Below are 19,105 nucleotides of genomic sequence, written 5' to 3' on the forward strand. Positions count from 1 at the left end.
TCACACTGTACCTACGCACGTACGTATGTAGATACACGTGTACTTACGATACGGATGATTACTTGATAAGCACGTATCTTGTTACCTAACCGCCTTAACGACACGCGTGACAAAGCTAAACAATATATGTACGGATACATGTAATCAAAACACGTAGAATAAGCCTGATGTATCCCTTTATTCCTGCATCAAAGATTAACCTATATACAGTGGCTCACGAAAGTATTCGAACGCTTGCATATGCACACTTGAATGGCCGAAATAATGTACATTAAAGTAATTTGCTTAGACAAGCAGGTGTCAGTAGGAAGATGGAAGTCCTAAGATTATATCAGTAAAATTTGAAAAGGATTGTAAGTGACTGACAAAAGTATTTGAACGCTACATATATTATTAAATTATTTGATATCGATATTTTGTTGGACCAACTTTAGCAGCAATAGTGTGTCTCAATCGACGTACCATACTGTAAACCAATGATTTTGTAAAACTACACTCAACGGAGTTCCATATTTTTATAATTTTATCTTTCAATACTTGCTTTCAGATTATCTGAAATTTATTTCATCTTCTTCCGATTTCAGCCCATAAATTTTCAATAGGATTTACGTCTGGACTTTGCGGTGAAGTAATTAACACGTGTGGTGTGTTATATACGATCCATTCTTTCACGTTTCTAGCAGTATGTTTAGGATCATTATCTTGTTGGAAGTGGAAATCTTCCAATAATCCTAATTTACGGGCAATTTCTTCAAGGTTATTTTTTAAAATATTAAAATATTGATATTTATCAAGTGTTCCATCAATAAATATCAAATTTCCAGTGCCACCGGCAGCCATGCACCCCACACCATGACCGATCCACCTTCGTGTTTCACTGTTTGATGTAAATGACGAATTTCCAATTCCGTATTTGGTTTTCTCCACACATAATTTTGACCACCCGAGCCAAAAATGTTAAATTTTGACTCGTCCGAAAAGATGACCGTTCCAAAAAAAATTATCTTTATTAATATAGGTTTTTGCAGAAGTCAATCTTTTTTTATGATTTACCGCATTAACATATGGCTTCTTCCACGGTACTCTCCATGAAAATCATTGTTTCGTAAGATTCGTCGACATAATTCCGGGTGAACTTCTTTATAAAACATATCAGCTACCATACTTGCGAGTTGAGGAGCGGATGTAGTAGGATTTTTTTTTAATTCGCCAATGATAACTTTCTCCTCTCTTCCAGTCAATTTCTTTGATCGATCTATCGAGCTTTGTTTGCAAGTGTTCCCTCGTTCTTTGACTTTTTTATGTTGTAATGTATCGTTCACTTACTTCTGTTCACAATTCCGGCAATCTCGTTATATGATTTGCCATCCACATGTAATCGGAATATTATTTCTCTTTCACACTTTTCTTCCAGACTTTTTACTGTTACTGGAACGATATCCTAAGATCAAGCGAACGTACCAATATTTTCATTTAGCAATGATGTTTACATTCGGTGCAAAGGAAGATGAAAACCTATCAACAGTGTTACAGCGTTAGAATACTTTTGTGAGACACTTGTCATGAATGTTTCTAATAAACGTATCCTAACTCCTGTCTATATTATTCAATCGTTTTCAAATTTTACTCATGTAATCTTGAGACTTTCCCATCACTATAGATACCAAATTGTTTTAACAAATTAGTTTAGTGCACCTCATTTTATTAATTGAAATTTGTAAGTGCAAGCGTTCGAATACTTTCGTGAGCCACTGTACATGTAGTTAAAACACGTTAGCATCAGCCTGATGTATCCCTTTATCCCTGAATCAAAGATTAGCATATATATTAATATATAATATATAATAATAGGAATATACGTATATTGGCTGACGAAAGCATTTGGATATTTACCATAGAAGATTTTTATATTCCTGTGTATATATTAGGTAAATCGTACGATTTGGAAAATTCATTAGTTCCGTAACGAGACACGACGACCATGATCCTCTTATGTCTGAAACCCATCTGAAGATGTAGAAGAAACATACCAATCGTCAAAATGACAAAATGTTAGTTACACACATTTAATCATGGACCCTATAACAACTAACCCATAAAACAACTCTTACGTTATATAATTACCAAATTAGCAAGCCATAATTCTATTTTAGGAGTTTACAATTATTTTGGAGAAACCACTTCCAAATCACTTTGACGTTGGTCGTGTTGGTTATCGCTATCGAATAAGCTCGCTAAGTTAAATAAGTTAAAAAAGGAAACATTAGAAAACAAGAGAAATAAGAAACGAAATATACTCGACAGAAACGAAGCTTACTTTTTTAAATTAAAATCCTCGAACTAAAGCAAAGCTCAATTTCAGATAATCGAGGGTTGGTAATTTTCTGCATAACCTGGCCAAGTTATTTCAAGCGTATTATACGTTGTAAGTGTTAAATATGGACTCGCTGAAACTGAATATTCAAGTTTAATAACACAGGATACTATTGTAATCGCTGCGAAATATATACTTGTACTAAATATATTGTAACTTCTATACGTATACATATTCAGATGTGCTTCAAACTTTACCAATATAATCACGATAGTCGAGTGTCATAACAGTGCTCGTGAAATTTCAAAACGTTTCAAATTTCAAAACACAGATAATATAGTTACACAATGCGTCTGCACATACAGCTGTTCCAGTACTTTCGTCAGCCTGTGTACGACTACAAATGTTGCCACTACAGAAACATCGAATCTAGGGGAAACTGAACTTCTCATTTATCAAGGTGAACTCGATACACAGAGTTTTGTCACCAATACCGACGCGAGTTTAATCTACCCGACGGAAAACTAATAGAGTAGAACGATAGTGCGAATCGGGTTCATCGACCTAAATCGCCATATCGATCGATTAAAAGGATGCGCGATGGATGTGCGGTTCTTCGCGAGTATAGAAGCATGGGTGGGGTATGGGTGTGTCGGTCATACTTCGGTTTATTATTAATCGTTAGCCCGTTATGTGCGTCGGTTACTTACTATTACCAACACATTTGATTTACTGTATTGTCTCGGGGACTAGATAGTCATAGCTCGTAATCGCAATTGTATATAACGGGTATCCGAAAAGGATTATAGGGAAATATAGAATAACGTATCTTTTGCTTTGAAGCCTTGCGTTCGAGTAAATTCAGTTTAAAGAAATAATTCTTGACTAAACATTCGTTCTATTTTCTTAACGAAAACCGGAAACGAAACCTTCAAGGGGAAATATTTATTTTACATTTTCCACTTATTTTTGCACCTAGAAAACTCCCTGTTTATTGTCTACTAGTATCCAATTTGCACTAGCACACTTGGCAAATTTTCAAACTGAACTTTTTCAGAAACCTGGCTTCGTTTGAAAAAATCGTAATCTGTATTTTCGATTTACTCTCCGCCTCTCTTAAAACGAAATCGCTCCATTGTCGAGTTACCATTACTAGAAGTAGATTACTAAAATTAGATTACTACAATTTTTCTTCCATACTTTCCATCTACTTTCTCACGTAGAGTCAATTTCACAATTGTACCATGATTACTAGGACACCCGATATAAACGCGGTAGAGTGGAACAAAGCACCACATAAATCGTGTTGTACGATAGTTGCCCGTGGCTCGATGGTGAAACGTTTTTTGCGTAGTTTTTGACGAGGAACAAAGTATAATATCGACTCGACCGAAATCTTTGATCGAACCTCGATGCTTTAAGATAATTTTACATCGTAGTTGACCCGCTACATATTGGGTTGGCAACTAAGCGATTGCGGATTTGCCATTACCACTGTTGAAAATTGTGGATCTTTGAAGCCGAAATAATGTTATAGGAACACTAAATTTATACTGAGGATTAATATTAAAATAATGATATATTTATTTCATGAACGATTCCTTATATATTCATCGATACACACTTGCACGCGTCTCAGCACTTTCTTCCATACCCGACCGTTAACCGACTGAACAGTTTACATTCCTTTGTTTTCGAGACGCTGTGGACACACATACTTCCACACACTGATATTCACATACAAGTAACTCTACTACACATTTAACCCAGTCCAGCACAGAAAATTATACATATTTCAAGAACCACCTAATGATAAAATCCGCAATCACTTAGTTGCCAACCCAATATATGTATGCAGGATCGAGATCGATATTTCTCGGGCGAAATAACTTTCAATTAATTCGTCGGATGTAATAAGATCGTAAGCAGCCCTTCCGGCAACCAAGCAAACGACGTTAACGCGTCGGCTAATGACTTAATCGCATTCAGACCTAACTGGTGAAACTCTCCATCGGATTATCCTGTGGTTCGTCTCGAAGATTACCTTTTCCTTACGCTTATACCTTTTTTGTCATGGAATATGTTAAATCGCCGAACACTCAATCATATTTCGTGCTATTTGTATAATCGAATAACATTGTATCTTATTCTGATCTTTAGCCTAACGTCCATGCTTTTCCAAAATAATAAATATGCGATAAAGTTAAATTCTTTCCTAAAGATAAAGCTAAATAATCACGTGAAATCTCATGAAATGACCGAATATTAATTCGGCTTCCTGTATATAAGATTGTAAATTGTAGATTGATTATAGATTATAGAGATGTGACGTTGAAACGTATAGAACCGTTCTTATGTTGATGCTATTAATTTCAAAGACGAAACGTCGCGGGTTCGCTGGTCCTCGGAGAGCCGCCGTCTATGCCTATAATTACCGTATACGGTGGTGAGAAGGATATACGAGTTCCGAGGATGGACGTTACATTAACTGTGAAGCTTTCCAAGATAATGCAATTGCTGGTGTCTGACAGGATTTTCAGTGCTGTCAATTATCGAATAAAGTGACATCGGCTCTACCTAACGTAAGTACATATACACATACACTTGGAAAGGTCGTTGCACGCTCTGTACACGCTGCCTTCTATTTCCTACGGATTCAGTTAATAAAACCTGCGAGATAAGTGGTTTCGATTTAAAAATAACATTCAATACTCAATATAATGTGATGTATTAAGGAATTCGAGATCTTTCATTGATCCGAGATATTATATCTCGCTGTCTGTATTCTTAAACGATTCGATTCGAGAGTGCAATTATCCACCGTTACCTATTATAATATAAGAACAAAGCAAATGATATCAATACCGAAGCATCGTTCTTTTTTCTTCTTTCTTTTCTTTTTTTTTTTTTTTTTTTTCTTTACGAGAATACATTCGTTCCAGTCGATAGATAGAATTTCCCCGTTCGGTTTCGAATCAAAGACTACTCTTTTTTTTTTTTTTTTTTTTTAACCTCTGGCATCTTCTTCGCTCGTTTTCTCATCGTATTATCATCTTCTCCTCTGCCTGCGCCCTTCCTTCCTCCTTGTTGTTTGTCTATTTATTCACCGAGCTGGAGAATACCTTTCGCGGATCGATAAATGGCAGAGCCGATTTGCAAGACCGACTTACAACGGTAACTGACCGGCTATGAAAGGAGCCTAACGAGCGGATACGTATCCATCTCGGTCATAGATGCTACGCAATATCAGTACGTAGAACGCGACTAGAAAAGTTATTCACCCCGAATCGATCCGGCCGATTGTCGAGTCGATGAAAGCTGCCCTATAAGTAGTTAATTGGTCTGCTGCCGATACAGCTACTCTCCTTCACTCTGTTCCTCGTACTCGCTTGCTATTCTCCATCCCGTTTCCATTCTCATTTTCGCTTCTTCTCCGCAACCAGCGCCAGCAGCAATAACTGATAATTAATCCGCGCGGTGGCGCCGTCTATCAATAGAATTGCGAAAAGACAAACACACCCTCCACTCTTCCACCACGTTATTCTCCTTCCTCTCTTCTAGGTTAAAACCTTTTTCCCTCGAAATACGCTGTAATCTAACATTCCGTGAAACTAACGAGATTCTCCTCCCGTTTCTTCTCTCCACTTTCTTTTCTTACGTTAAATTTCTTTTCCCTGAAAAATGCATTACGATGTAATCTGTTCAGAGATTAACAAGCAGTTCTTTCCTACGTATGTATGATTTGCGTGAATGGGATCGCTTGTTATTATTATTTCCTGTTTCGCCTTTTATTCTCCTTATACGTGTCACTGGAAGTGAAATCTTGGCAGTTCCTTTCCTTTTAGTTTAGTTCACGCAGAAGCATCGCGTTCCTCCATCATAATTATCGCGATCTCATAGATTCGAAAACGTAGATAAATAGAATCAAAGTAGGGATCTGTTTTGCCCATGGAGAAGTCAATTCTAGTGAATTATTTACTTTGCATATCTTCTGCGATATATTCCTGCATCTTTACATTTCCTGCGTCTGATTGCGTAAACATGCACTGTCTAGCGATAACAGAGGCCAGATAATCGATGCAGTAAGAATAAGCTGGATGAAAAACGAAATTTCGTTATTTTTTGTTTCTAAGAAAATCAATAACGTGACAAGTTGCCAATTAATTGCGAGGCAAAATAACGCTTACGACGTAAATTTCCCTAGGCGGGCTTCTCGATTATTCATAATTAGAATCACGACGGAGCATCCAATCGAGACTGTCTCTGATAAAAGATGCTCGAGCTCGAAGTCTGACAAGGCTGAAACCTTCTGCCTTGTTCATCGAGTCTGAAAGGTAGAGTGGCCGAGAGTACCGAGTATACATATCGATTTCGCAGTCGAAAGAACTCGCCTATTACTGCTCGTGCCGCTTTGCCATCCAGATTTCTTTCCGCGTTTCGAATCGATCGAAGGCCAATGTCGATGTCAAGCCGATACTTTGACTCCTTTCCTCTTTTTCTTCCACTCTTTTTCTTCGACTCGATTGACAACGTGAAACGACAGAGAGCAACTTCAGTAACTGGAATCTCACGGGAAAAGCTAAAATGTGACTGCTTCCTCGAACTTCTCGAGTAAGAAATTTAACGAACAAAAATCACTCAAAAAAACTTTGTACGACGACTAATAGTTTGAAATTTGTCCTACACGTGCCTCGTTTAAAATCATTGATTTTTTAAAGGTATCTGCACCGTGACGATGATATCTGGCAAAAGTAAAACACTCTGAGATTCGAAAGTCATATTCCTCGCGCGTATCTGAGATTCTCTCTCCGGAAAGAAATTTCTTGGCTGTCTGTACTTTCTACGGGCGCACGCCAGCGCGCGAACAATTCGGAAATACAGAGAACGACAACTTCGCATTAGGCTGTACTGCATTTTGGACATTACTTTTATTCGAGGCGGAGATTAAATTTTTCTTGAAAAAATAAAACGAAATGTTTCTTCGCATCGATTTTCAAACATCAGTGTTTTAACAACTTTGTACATAAGGCGGATATTTGGATGATCTCGTTTAGCTGAGACACCCTGTATACCTTAAAGAAAGAAGAATAAAGGCTGGATAGACGAAGGCTTTCTCAAATTATTATTACAAAGGCTCGAGTTACGGCGATCCGAATATCACGATTGATTTATCGAATATGAAGGAAAGTAAAAGCCGCACGAAACAAGTTTTCATCTTTATTCCCGGCCATTTGTCTTACAAAGAGTTCTACTTACTCTGGAGCAGGATTTCTCCAGCGTTGCGTTCCAGTCCACGCCATCGGGCATTGATCGCCCCCGACCTGGAACAAACAACAGTTCTGTGAATTTTCGTCGATCTCGCGTAGTTTCGAGCGAAAGAAACGGAAGCCAGATAAGACACGATTGTTCCTAGAAATTACAGTTCCGTATTTTACCGGTTATGTACAGAGACGAGAAAGTGAGATTCTGCATGTTATAAATTAAACATCTGTTTAATCTACTCCATCAATGGCGTACGTTTATTATACACTTTTTCCCTTATCTTCTCTTACAAAATATAAATGACGACGTTAAGCCGGATAAAGCTGGCATACCACGTACATCGTCAATATTCCAAGGTTCTCGACTAAAGTGATCAACGTGTACTCTCTCCTACAATATCGTCAACATTGAAAATCTTGAAATATCGACGATATTATCGATTACACGAGGGCACCCTTATACGCAAAACAACAAACAGGGGGATGATACGTAGTGTCGCTAATCGGACGTTAATTGAAACGTTAATGGCAGTAACCGTATATTATGATATACAAATATCCTATACAATGGCGAAAAGAACGAAAGGGGAAGCAGAGATTCGGAACGATAGATCGGTTAGTTATGAAAATTTTTTGCAAACGCGGCAGAACGAGTGCAAGAGGGTCTCGCAGTTTCAGCAGTATTACGACCGGTGGTGCTCTTCAAAACGCGCGGAGGGTAGGCACAGCTTTTTCCTCTTCTCTTTTTCGGCCTGTGGTCTCCTTCTCTCTTTCGTCTCCTCTCTCAGGACCCTTTTCTTCCTGCCAGTAGTATCTGTCTCGGCCCACGATTCTACTTCTACTCTCGACGTTGCTATCATCCATCCCCCGGTCTCCCTCCGCCATTCTTCCCACTTCTCCCCACCACCCTTTGAGCGTTTCACTTCGCAACTTCTCTCTTTCTCTCCTTCTCCGCCCTGCACCCTCCACTTCCCCTCTGTTCTGTCTGCTCCCTTCCTCCAGTTCCTCCATCCATCCCTTGCTCGACTACTCCTTCTCCTTCTCTCTTGTTCCTGACCTTTTCTATTCAAGAGACGTGATTGCAGCTTGCATATTTCACGAGACCAACCTCGAAGCAGTATGCTCGTCCCTACCCATCCATCTATCCGTCCATCCAGCCGCGTGTGTATCCGTCTGTTCGTCGACACAACCTAACCTTGCACTTTTCGTCGCATCGCCAACGTTTAACCCCTTCGCGCATTCCCTCTTTCTAATGCTTTGTGTCGTGATTAACCTTTACAGAGATATCGTTATTTGTAGCGGAAATTTACAATGCAAATCATGCGCCCTGCTTTTACACGCTGATTAGCTCGTCCAGGAGGCGTTAAATCAACAAATCGTAGATAAACACGATAGCGAGATCAGCTTGTTCTTTTCGACGTGTTTGTTTTGATCACACGTTAGGAACGTTGGTAGTACAGCCAAGTTCTCCCAGGCACGTTCGCTGAACTAAGCCTCTTGCTAAGCGACGCGTTCAAAATGTTTTGCCAGGGCAAATCACGCAGGGGAAAAATTCAATTGGCTGCTTACATCAATCGCAGCTTTCAATCAATTTTCGATTTCACCGGATGGGATTATTGTCGGATCAGACAAAATTGTCCATGCCAATGAGATGCAAGTGCATAAAGTCGTTCCTCCGCGTACATGTATATTCGACGGCTCATAAACTAAGAGATGAAAGTCATTGAAAATTTCTGTACAAGATAATAACATGTCTACTATAAATCAAACAATAAATACACACAACTTAATTTAGATGGACACTTTATCTACAGTTATCTTCTTTCTTTTCACATTTTAAAATGTATTATTCGACTTACTGATTGTAGCGATAAATCGGCGAGTGGAGCGAAAAGATTTGTTAACCCTGTGATAATTAAATTTACTTACTAGAAAATACAGTCGTTTACATAATTTTGATAGAGTAATAACAGGTAAATGTAAATTTCTTCGACGCTTTCTACGGCCGTAAACAACGAATTAGATCGTTTTTACTTGAAAGCACAACGCTTGGGTAGTTGTTTCTTGGAGTAACTCATAATAAAGCTTTCACAGCGGTCTCATAAATACCGTAATTAGGGTACGCAGATTTTCACCGAATAATGCGAGTAATATGAATAATGTGAATAATATGACACGACACGCTTAATGGATTGTTCTCTCCCTTCTCGACTGCGATACTATCTTATTTCTGCTTCGCATAAAAACCCCACTGTATGCTTCATCCTAATATCAAAATGGATATTTTCTTTTCCATTCGATCCTAATCAGTTTCTCTGTATCTGAAACACATTACGTAACTATATGGATTTAATGAAATTTTAAAACCGAAAGAAAGACACCAAGAGAAGATGGAAAATTGAAATAAACGAGAATTAGATTAGCGGCGATTAGAACAAAGGAAAAGTGAGAACTTAATCCTCGTGATATGCCTCCATTGTTGTTGCAATGGATGTTTCTCAAATTAGTGTCATTCTCTCTTTATTCGTTACACTGCTCTTAATAAAGTGTACTGCTGTCAATTAGTTTACAAGCAACCATCCATTCCAAATGTTTATCGAGTAGCGTTGTAAAAAACAGAAAACACAACACAATTAATGTTCCAATTATCCTTTTGGAAGATCGGTAGGTATATCAATATTTAAAAGTAACTGATTATGGAAGCGTGACGAATATGGCAACACGCGATAACCAGTGGCTGTAGAAGCGGCAAACGAATAAAATCTCTCGATATCGTCGCCCTATATCTGATGGTAATCCAGCGGAGGCTGTCACGCGAAAACACGTTTTGCATGCTAAATCGGCGGACCGAATAACCGAGAGAAACGGTTCAAATTCTCTGACCAGAGAAGCCGCCGCTGTCGGAAATCGATATCTGCCTGGAACGAGCGCTTCTCGTTCTGCGATGCAACCGATTCCTTCTACCTTTCCTTCCAACGTACACATTGTAGTTACACACAGATTATATAATATCGGCGCCCGTGTACCTGTGTACGTAAATCGATTTTATCAGCGTGGAAGCGGCAACGAGATGGCACCGTTCGCCCTATATGCATAGCCATAGGTATAGCCATAGGGTATAGCTATAGGCATAACTATCTTAGCTGAACTCGCTTCGTACTTCTGCAACATGTATCAGAGGTGTCAAAGATGTTTCGATTCCAATGCCCTGAGATCCGTGTCACGATCGAATTCAGATTCCATTTCTCTGCTGCACCCATGACAACCAGAAATCAGACGATTTCGTACGATAGTAATATCGTTGCGCAGAAACTTTGTTTATTCGAATAATCGATATGGAAATACGATAGACGTAGAGATACTAAAACATTCTACTGTAATATTATTATACAAAATTACGAATGACCATTTTTTTTATTAATATATAATATTAATAGGATTATATAATGACAAATAAATTTCAATATTATTTCACTCGACTAATACGTTTATCCATTAAATTATTGTTACTAGCGTATTTATCTATTAAACTGAAGCATTGTTGTTTTCTTTTAAATATGCAAATAAAATGGTCTTATTATTTAGAAGAAGAGAATAACGCGACTATATCGACTTTACTATTCTATACTGTATGTGTATATATACTACCTTACAACTATGTTCATACATATGTATAGTGGTTTCTATTTTATAATTTCGATAAAAGAATCGAAGATCTATCTGCCTGTATCCAACCACCGTGAATAATTGCTTTTCGTACGAGGAATTTTACGATGCTTCAAGACAGAAGCGAATCTGGTGTAATTACGAGAACCTTACACAATCAACGCATGCAACGTTAAATGTAAACTATAGGAAAGCGAAATGTTTACGCAGGCGTTCACATGTACCATTACCGTGTATGAATATCTAGACGCGTGGTGTAATCAGATCAAAGCTTGATATTTCTATTCAATTTTGAATACACGTAATATGCAAAAATATATGAAATATTCAAAGTATTTATTTATCGATACCTCATTTGCCCATTCGGTCCTTAAGGTGATTTTTGGTTTTTACATTCTTATTCCTCTACGTTTCTCTACTCGTTAGCATAAATGTATCAAACACACATGTAAACTTAAAACCTAGTATGAAATTAGTATTGTTAGAGCTAAAAAGAAATAACCTATATATATATAGTAGTAAATATGCATACACAATTCTGAGAATTAAGATACAAAGCACAACTGAATCTGCCTGTTTCTTGTTACTAAATACATACATATATACAGGGTGGTTGGTAACTGGCGATACAAGCGGAAGGGGGGTGATTCTACGCGAAAAAAGAAGTCGAAAATATAGAATAACAATTTTTCGTTCGAGGCTTTGTTTTCGAGAAAATCGACTTTGAATTTTCGCTCGGTACGCGTACACTTTATCACATCTCGTTATAACGGATCTCACTGTAGATCGTTGTCTCGATGGAAAAATTAAAAAAAAAAATTTTTTTATTCTATATTTTCGACTTCTTTTTTCGCGTAGAATCACCCCCTTTTCGCTTGTACCACCAGTTACCAACCACCCTGTATATCTATTTTTGACACTGTCTCTTGCTCTCGTATCACAGCTGATTTCTTTGCGTAATTCTTTCTTTGTTTTATGTCTGTTCTCCTTTTCACCACGTATTTCCTTACATTTCTATATATTTCATTACATTTGCTATACTATAATAAAACAAATTGCTGCTTAGGTTCCACTTTTTTGTAAGCTATGATGAGAAAAATTTGAATTCGTATAAACGTGCACAGCTTAATGATAAAGCAACGTAGAGTGGGAAAAAATATTCGATTTCATCACTTTCTACAAAGTTCGTTGCAAACGAGATTCTGCTCTCTATTTATGGCTTAGGCTACAGCTAATTCTCTCACCGCACCGGTGAGATAGGTGAAGCGTAACGTTATGTAAGAGGCACCGATAGAGAAAGTACGAAGGCAAACTCTGGCAACGAAAGGAGCAGAGTTAATCCTCCAGGCAAAAAACAGTAGGGATCATCGGACAAATTCAAGTTTATCACGTCATTGTATACATATACAACATGTTTGCTTATTCAAGACCAAACCTCTATAGCATTACATATTTAGTGTATATTTAAATTCATCGGTAGACACTGTGCATGTTTATGTTTGTGCAAACTCATATCTTCATAGGCACACCTAATGCATTGAAACTTAAATACCATTCCGTTGAAAACAGAAACTTCGATTCCTTGCAAGAGTTATCCAGAATGAAGTTTCATAACTGTTCTAAGAAATCTGTGTCATAACCGTTCTCCACCATCACTACCTATATATACCTGACAAAAGAGTCGAACAAAAGATCGTGGTTTTGGAAATTCATATGGAAATTTGCAAAATCAGCTGGTCTACGCCCATACCTTGCTTCATCGCATGCAGAGTGGGAATGTACCGCCCAAGCTCGTATTATCTTTTTTATTGCCTAGTTGTAGCTCTTCGATGATTATCCGTGCACGCTAAAATCGTCACTGACGTAAGATTCAACGGAGATAGAAAATCTACAACCGAAGAACAATCTATAATACAAATGAACCCGTGGTGATTAACATTTCCAGGAAGGTTCTCATTTCCATAAACTAAAATGTTTGTCGAAAAATGGTAACTTCATTTGAGGATAGAATAAAAGGGTGGGGGACTGTGTGAAATGCAGGACACAGCGTTCCCACATCTTGTATATTCTATTACATCCAAGTTGGTGTATATGTATGTTGTACATCTATATAGAAGAAAGAGGGGGGGGGGGGGGGCGTTACATCCGCGTTTCACTGTTTTGTCGATCAACGCCACGTTGTACGTTGAATGCTATCGAGATTCTCGAATTTTTATATTTCTATCTTCCCCGCATTTTGGCAAAGACAAAAGATTTACAATGTTTTAAGATACTGCACATAGAACTGAGACGAGAAATCGCGCTTCAATTGCTTGAATTTCGATGCGAAAATTTTCCTCGTCGGAGTAGTCCGCGCAGAGTCGGCCATATTTCAATCCCATTGAAAACCTAGCTCGAAATTTTTAAACGAATACTACTCTGCAAAACTTTTATGGACCTTGGTGAAATCGATTTTCGAATTGCTGAAGAGAATCGAAGAACAAAGTTATCCGAACTGCAGCAACTCGACTAATCTAAATGAGGCTGTTACTGTTTTCTTCTCCGGCCATCTTGTGTCATTATGATCCGTTTCTCCGTCGAACAAATAACGAGAGATACGATCGAAGAAATCGTTGAAGCGACGCAAGATCGTCGGCAATTTTTGCAATCGTTCGAAGCATTTTAGGACATGAAATGAGATTAACTTTCCCTCAATTCCTAAGTTTTTGTCAACTTAACACGCTAGCCTGCGGAAATACACACTCGGGTTTATTTAAATGTAAGCAGAACTCGATTCCATGTATCCTGGCTTGTTTATCGCTGCGGGTACCGAAGATTCCTGCAGACTGCACGCTCGAACCGTGATTCGATGCGTGTATCTATGACGTTTGTTTGTGGTGCACCAAAACAGACAGCGTTTCCATCCGCACGTATTACTTTGACAGACATATATATATATGTATATATTGCACAGATGTTTGTACATTTGATGAATAAACTCTCCGCGTATACGTCTCCATGTATATTCGATATATATATCGAAAGTATTTGAATACTTGTAAAAACTTTTTATGTATGTAACATGCAAAAGATCTTGAAATTTTATCGTAGGTATCTCGCGAGTATGCATCGTTAAGGAATTGTTGACAAGCTAGCAACGCATTCTGCCAATTCCATTTCGATGATGCTCGAACAGAAGTAACACTAAAGCTAGAGAATTTTTTAAGGATTATTTAACGATCTATGACATATGTATGTTGGGAGTCTCCAACGTCGTGCTTTTCATACATATGTAGGATTAAGATCAAAATGAATTTCTTCGTGGATCAATCACTTGTGAATTTCTACGAAGCAAAACGTTTATTTTTTCCAGGAAACGTTTCAAACGTTTCACTTAAAAACTGAATTTATAGTGTAGTAGACTAATAAATTCCAGAATCTTTTACGATTCTTTTTGATAAGCTAGAATCTAGAACATTAAAAAATGTTGACGTGAGTGAGTACAAGTAAAGTATGTTTGTTTAACCACAAGGGATTTAAATTTCAGTAATACCAAAAAATATGTTTCGCATGTAAGAATTTAAACATACGCAGTAAATTTTTGCAGTGCATATCACACAAGCAGCATCCAACTAGTATCAAGTACTTCAAGTATTTCATCAGTGTCCGTAAGCCCATAGCTGACAATCGCTAATTTGGATAATTATCCTGACAAAAATTCGGTCCATGTTCGTTGTCCGAATTTTAAGTTTACGAATGTCGAATAATAAGCGAAACGTATCGTATTTATAGTTGAGGATTTGAACTAAAATTGAATTCTATATCAGCAGGTTGTATTCGAAATATAAAACGAAATAGAGGAAGTGGAAGCACGAGCAACAAACTTTCAACGAGAGGAAGCTAATTCTAATAATATCTCGTGTTTGAAATTTTCGTCCTGTGATCTGTGACACACAACGCTACCGTTTATAAATATTTGGATACTTTCGTCGATGTATACTATCGGCATTTCGATTAACACAAGGTGTACAAATTAATGATGAATTAATAATCAGAAGCAGCGCTCGTTATAGCCTTTCTATAAATTCAGCCAACTATAAACTTAACCTTAATTCTTTTTTTCTAACCTCACTTTCGTTCGAGTAAGCCAGAAGCAAAGCAACTTTCAATGTTTTAAGAAAATTTTCAACGTAAAATTCAAGCTAGACACTATGGATATTAAAGATGATTCTGTCATAATTTTCTTTGATAAGAATAGAAAGACACGATTGGACCGGAAATGATTCAAAGAACGCAATTAAACGAAAGGATTAAATTACCTACTAAAAGATGTAACAATACTATATATTTTATTCTTTACTATATGTGTTACTATATAGATTTATTATTGCATTAGCGTTCTAAGCTTTTCTATTATTTTTAAAGAATATTCTTGACTTAATCTATAATGCAAAAATTAAATAATCTGAAGCTAGCATTAAATAACATGCTGACTTTTAAAAATTCATTCAATCGCATCGTAATATCCTATTATATATAACTACGACAATTATAAAGAATAAAAACACTGCAGTTCAATTTATCCATAATTTTCTACTTAAAATACATTATGACAAGCATAACGCTCTTAGACAACACTGTATTCAATTGGTTGCGAGGTGATCTAATAACCTAATGATATACACCTAGTATACAAAAATGTGCGTGCGAGCAAACGGAAGTTAGCCTGGTCCAGCGGTGACTAGCTCTGCCGCTAACTTTAACTTCTTCCTATGATATCGATTTCGTACCTTAAATGATCCACGCGATTCTCGTTGCACGATCCATCGTTGTCCCGAAAACGTATTGCTCTGGAACGTAAATGAAATACTACGGTTAAACCTTGTTCGAACATGATTTCGTTAAAGAAAAGTGAACGTAGTATTCCGTCAGCGATTAATTTCAATATATGAATCATCTCTTTATACCATTCTTCGTTGCGAGAGATCAATGAATATTCTTCCTAACCTCAATCGACTATGTCGTGAAAAACAAAGGCATTCGTTTAAATTTCAAGGTAAATCAATGACGTAGAATCATTTCTATATACCGTTCTTCGTCATGAATCACGAAACATCAAAGAAATTTTCCCTAACCTCAATCGACTATCTTGTCGAAACAAAAACTAGTTTAATTTTCAAGACAAATCAGCCGGAATTATTTAATCTTACAAGGTGTACTGACATTTTCCCGTTAGTAATTGACTAATTAAGAAGAAACTCGTTTCATGTACGAGTTCTTCGAGTATTCGATGTCGAGACGCAAAGTGTAGATTAAATGTAAGATTAAACGCAAGACTAAACGCGAGTTTTTAATCAACGACGAATTAACAACACTATAATTACCAACGATCTTGTATCAAAAACTGGAAAATGCAGAAACAGCTGATATTATTTTTTATTCTCTGCGATTCGTTTATACGTGCGCGCGCGCACGCACACATATGCACACAGAGTTTCAAACGAATGGCTATACCTAAGAATAGCCTAGGTAAACCAGGTCACGTTCAATGTTTGCGTGTTCTTTTTTTCGCAGGAGGCACGCGGTAATGCCACTTTAAACAATCCTCCTTGCTCCTCACTCTTTGATTGTATCATCTCGTCCCTATGCGAGTGTCTGTGAAATATTGCGTTGCAGTGAATTTCGTGGCGTATCCGAAATCCTAACATATGTGTATTACACGATGTGTATTACAACGAGCCATTTCATTCATAGTGCGAATGCAGCGTGAACTTGAAAGGAATAAAGAAAATCGCAAAAATCTCAGACGATACAAAAGATGAATCACCATGAGCAGGCGGCCCAACGTACTAACAGTTGGATTACGTAAGTAAGCTACTACATACGCTGAAAGAATCGCACCCATCGATGACAGCGAACAACGCAATCACAATGATGACAGCGAACAACGCAATCACAATGATGACAGCTATTAAAAGAAGAACTCCTGCCCTATCATTGGCTATCTAATCTGGTAACGCTTACCGTTTTTGATCCTATCAAATCTGTCTCAACACATGACAAATCGATGTACGAATTAGCCAAGCCTCAAACCTTAGGAAGGCAAACGAAAGTAAATATCGTTGGCGTCATTTCGTCGAGAAGGAGATTCGCGACGACTATGCGAACCTCGATCGATCGGAGAACCGCGAAAGTGGCTGATCAATTTTTCCTCGACTTCAGACAGAATACGCAAATATATTAATTAAAGAACATGTCTTCATTCCAGTTGTCCATGCAAAGTCGAAATTATTAGTAAATATGTTCTTGAAGCTGGCCACGAATTAACATTCTGTAATTATATTGATAGATGGATTGTTTCTGCTTCGAAACAGATACACACTGTGAATGTGTACACTATATAAACACTGTATATGTGTACACATACGTATATATATATATACATATTGTATATAAACAGGTGTAGTTTCGTTAATAAACATATAACTTATAATTCTAGTTCCCATTTCTTCTCCAATATTTCCCGTATATACATATAGTTGGTCCGCACAAATGAAATGGAAAGGACGCGACGGCCATTTTTCGACCTCGCGATATAAATTTTCTGACATATACACAATAATCGACACCAAGAGAGGTATCACCGTGGAATTATATTAAGTCGAAACAATAACCCAGGTTTATCCTGGGCAACGTTTTTGTTCAATTAGACGCGTCGTGAAAACACGGTCGTTTATATTGACAAGGCTTTACACGAACGACAATGCGCATCGAAAGAGTGAATAAACATACCTTCTTAGCGCGAAACTCGCGCCTATTTAGCTCTTAAAATACGACGTGTTAATCCAATATGGCAGAACACACACATGTCAAAACAAATCGGCGAGTGGCGCGGAATGACGCGACGACGCTACACAACTCTACACAGCTACACGCTACACGTTCGTATTCACTTCACCCGAACGTCGGATCGATATAGTTTTCGGAGCAATTTTAGACATATTTGATGTTGCTACTGGAAACGTAGGCAAAATTTACATGACACATCTGTTAGAGTATCATTCTCGGATCAATACGCAGAGTGTGTCGAAGATAATACAAGTTGTGATTGGAAGAAACTGTTCTTTCGATCACAGAACTGTAAACTCGCTGCTTTCGAGAGGCACGTAGACGATCAAGCTCCGTCGGTGACTGGCAACGCGAAGCTACATGCTACGTCGCGACTCGCGGCACTCATTGGCAACTTGGTGCCAGACCAGGGAAAACCGAATACGCCCGAACGCTAAACCGAGTATGTAGCGACCCGAAGAGAGGCGCTGCCTCTCTCGACTCCCGACGTCGTTCATCGAAGTTGCAGTGACGCTCAATTCGAATCGTTCTCTTTTTACTCTTTTATTCTTATTACAGTGTGTTATGAAAGAAGCGTCACCTTTTCGTTTTGTCGTCACCTTCTTTTCTTTGGTATTATGATAATCTTGTGTTATATATATGTGCGTCACATGCAGCACTTTGAAATTTATTTAACACTGTAATGGAACACGGCTGTCATGATTGTATTGATCAAATTTGAAACCGATCTGAAAGCACAATATATTACATAGAAATACATATATCATAATTAATATACACGTTGGTAAATATTGGAACATCTAAGATGTGATAGCTAATTCAAGGAAATGATTGGTCAATCAAAACTTTGCATTCATATAAAGTGAACATACAAGAATTTGCAAACATTATTTGTAGGAGTTACAAAAGGCATTATGAATTAATAATCGTATGTTGGTCATCATAGTCTCCAAATTTCATTGAAAAACGTTGAAGACAGTGAATGCAGCATGCAGAGAAATTCAATCAAAAAAAATTTGATTGATAATTTGGAACC

The 19,105-nt window shown here is 37.6% G+C and overlaps 1 protein-coding gene across 9 annotated transcripts in view; it reads right to left on the bottom strand.

Annotated features, from left to right (window-relative positions):
- LOC126874422 (uncharacterized) overlaps nt 1–18,463 on the bottom strand; it is a 59,641-nt gene extending 41,178 nt beyond the window's left edge. For 4 of the 9 annotated variants that reach the window (XR_007692790.1, XM_050636476.1, XM_050636472.1 and 1 more), the window contains exons 1-3: nt 16,188–16,264; nt 16,011–16,070; nt 7,571–7,635 (exon numbers count right to left, since the gene is read on the bottom strand). Coding sequence is in view for 8 of the 9 variants with exons in the window: in XM_050636476.1 (XP_050492433.1) it covers nt 7,571–7,635; nt 16,011–16,070; nt 16,188–16,190 (128 nt within the window). In the remaining variant the exon portion in view is untranslated. Of the gene's footprint in view, nt 1–7,570; nt 7,636–16,010; nt 16,071–16,187; nt 16,266–16,604; nt 16,733–18,012 lie in introns of those variants that run through there. The other 5 variants (XM_050636473.1, XM_050636480.1, XM_050636477.1 and 2 more) reach the window with 4 other exon arrangements.
- Between the last annotated feature and the right edge of the window lie 642 nt (nt 18,464–19,105).

This window comes from Bombus huntii, chromosome 16, assembly GCF_024542735.1.
Source record: "Bombus huntii isolate Logan2020A chromosome 16, iyBomHunt1.1, whole genome shotgun sequence".
NCBI classification, from domain to species: Eukaryota; Metazoa; Arthropoda; class Insecta; order Hymenoptera; family Apidae; genus Bombus; species Bombus huntii.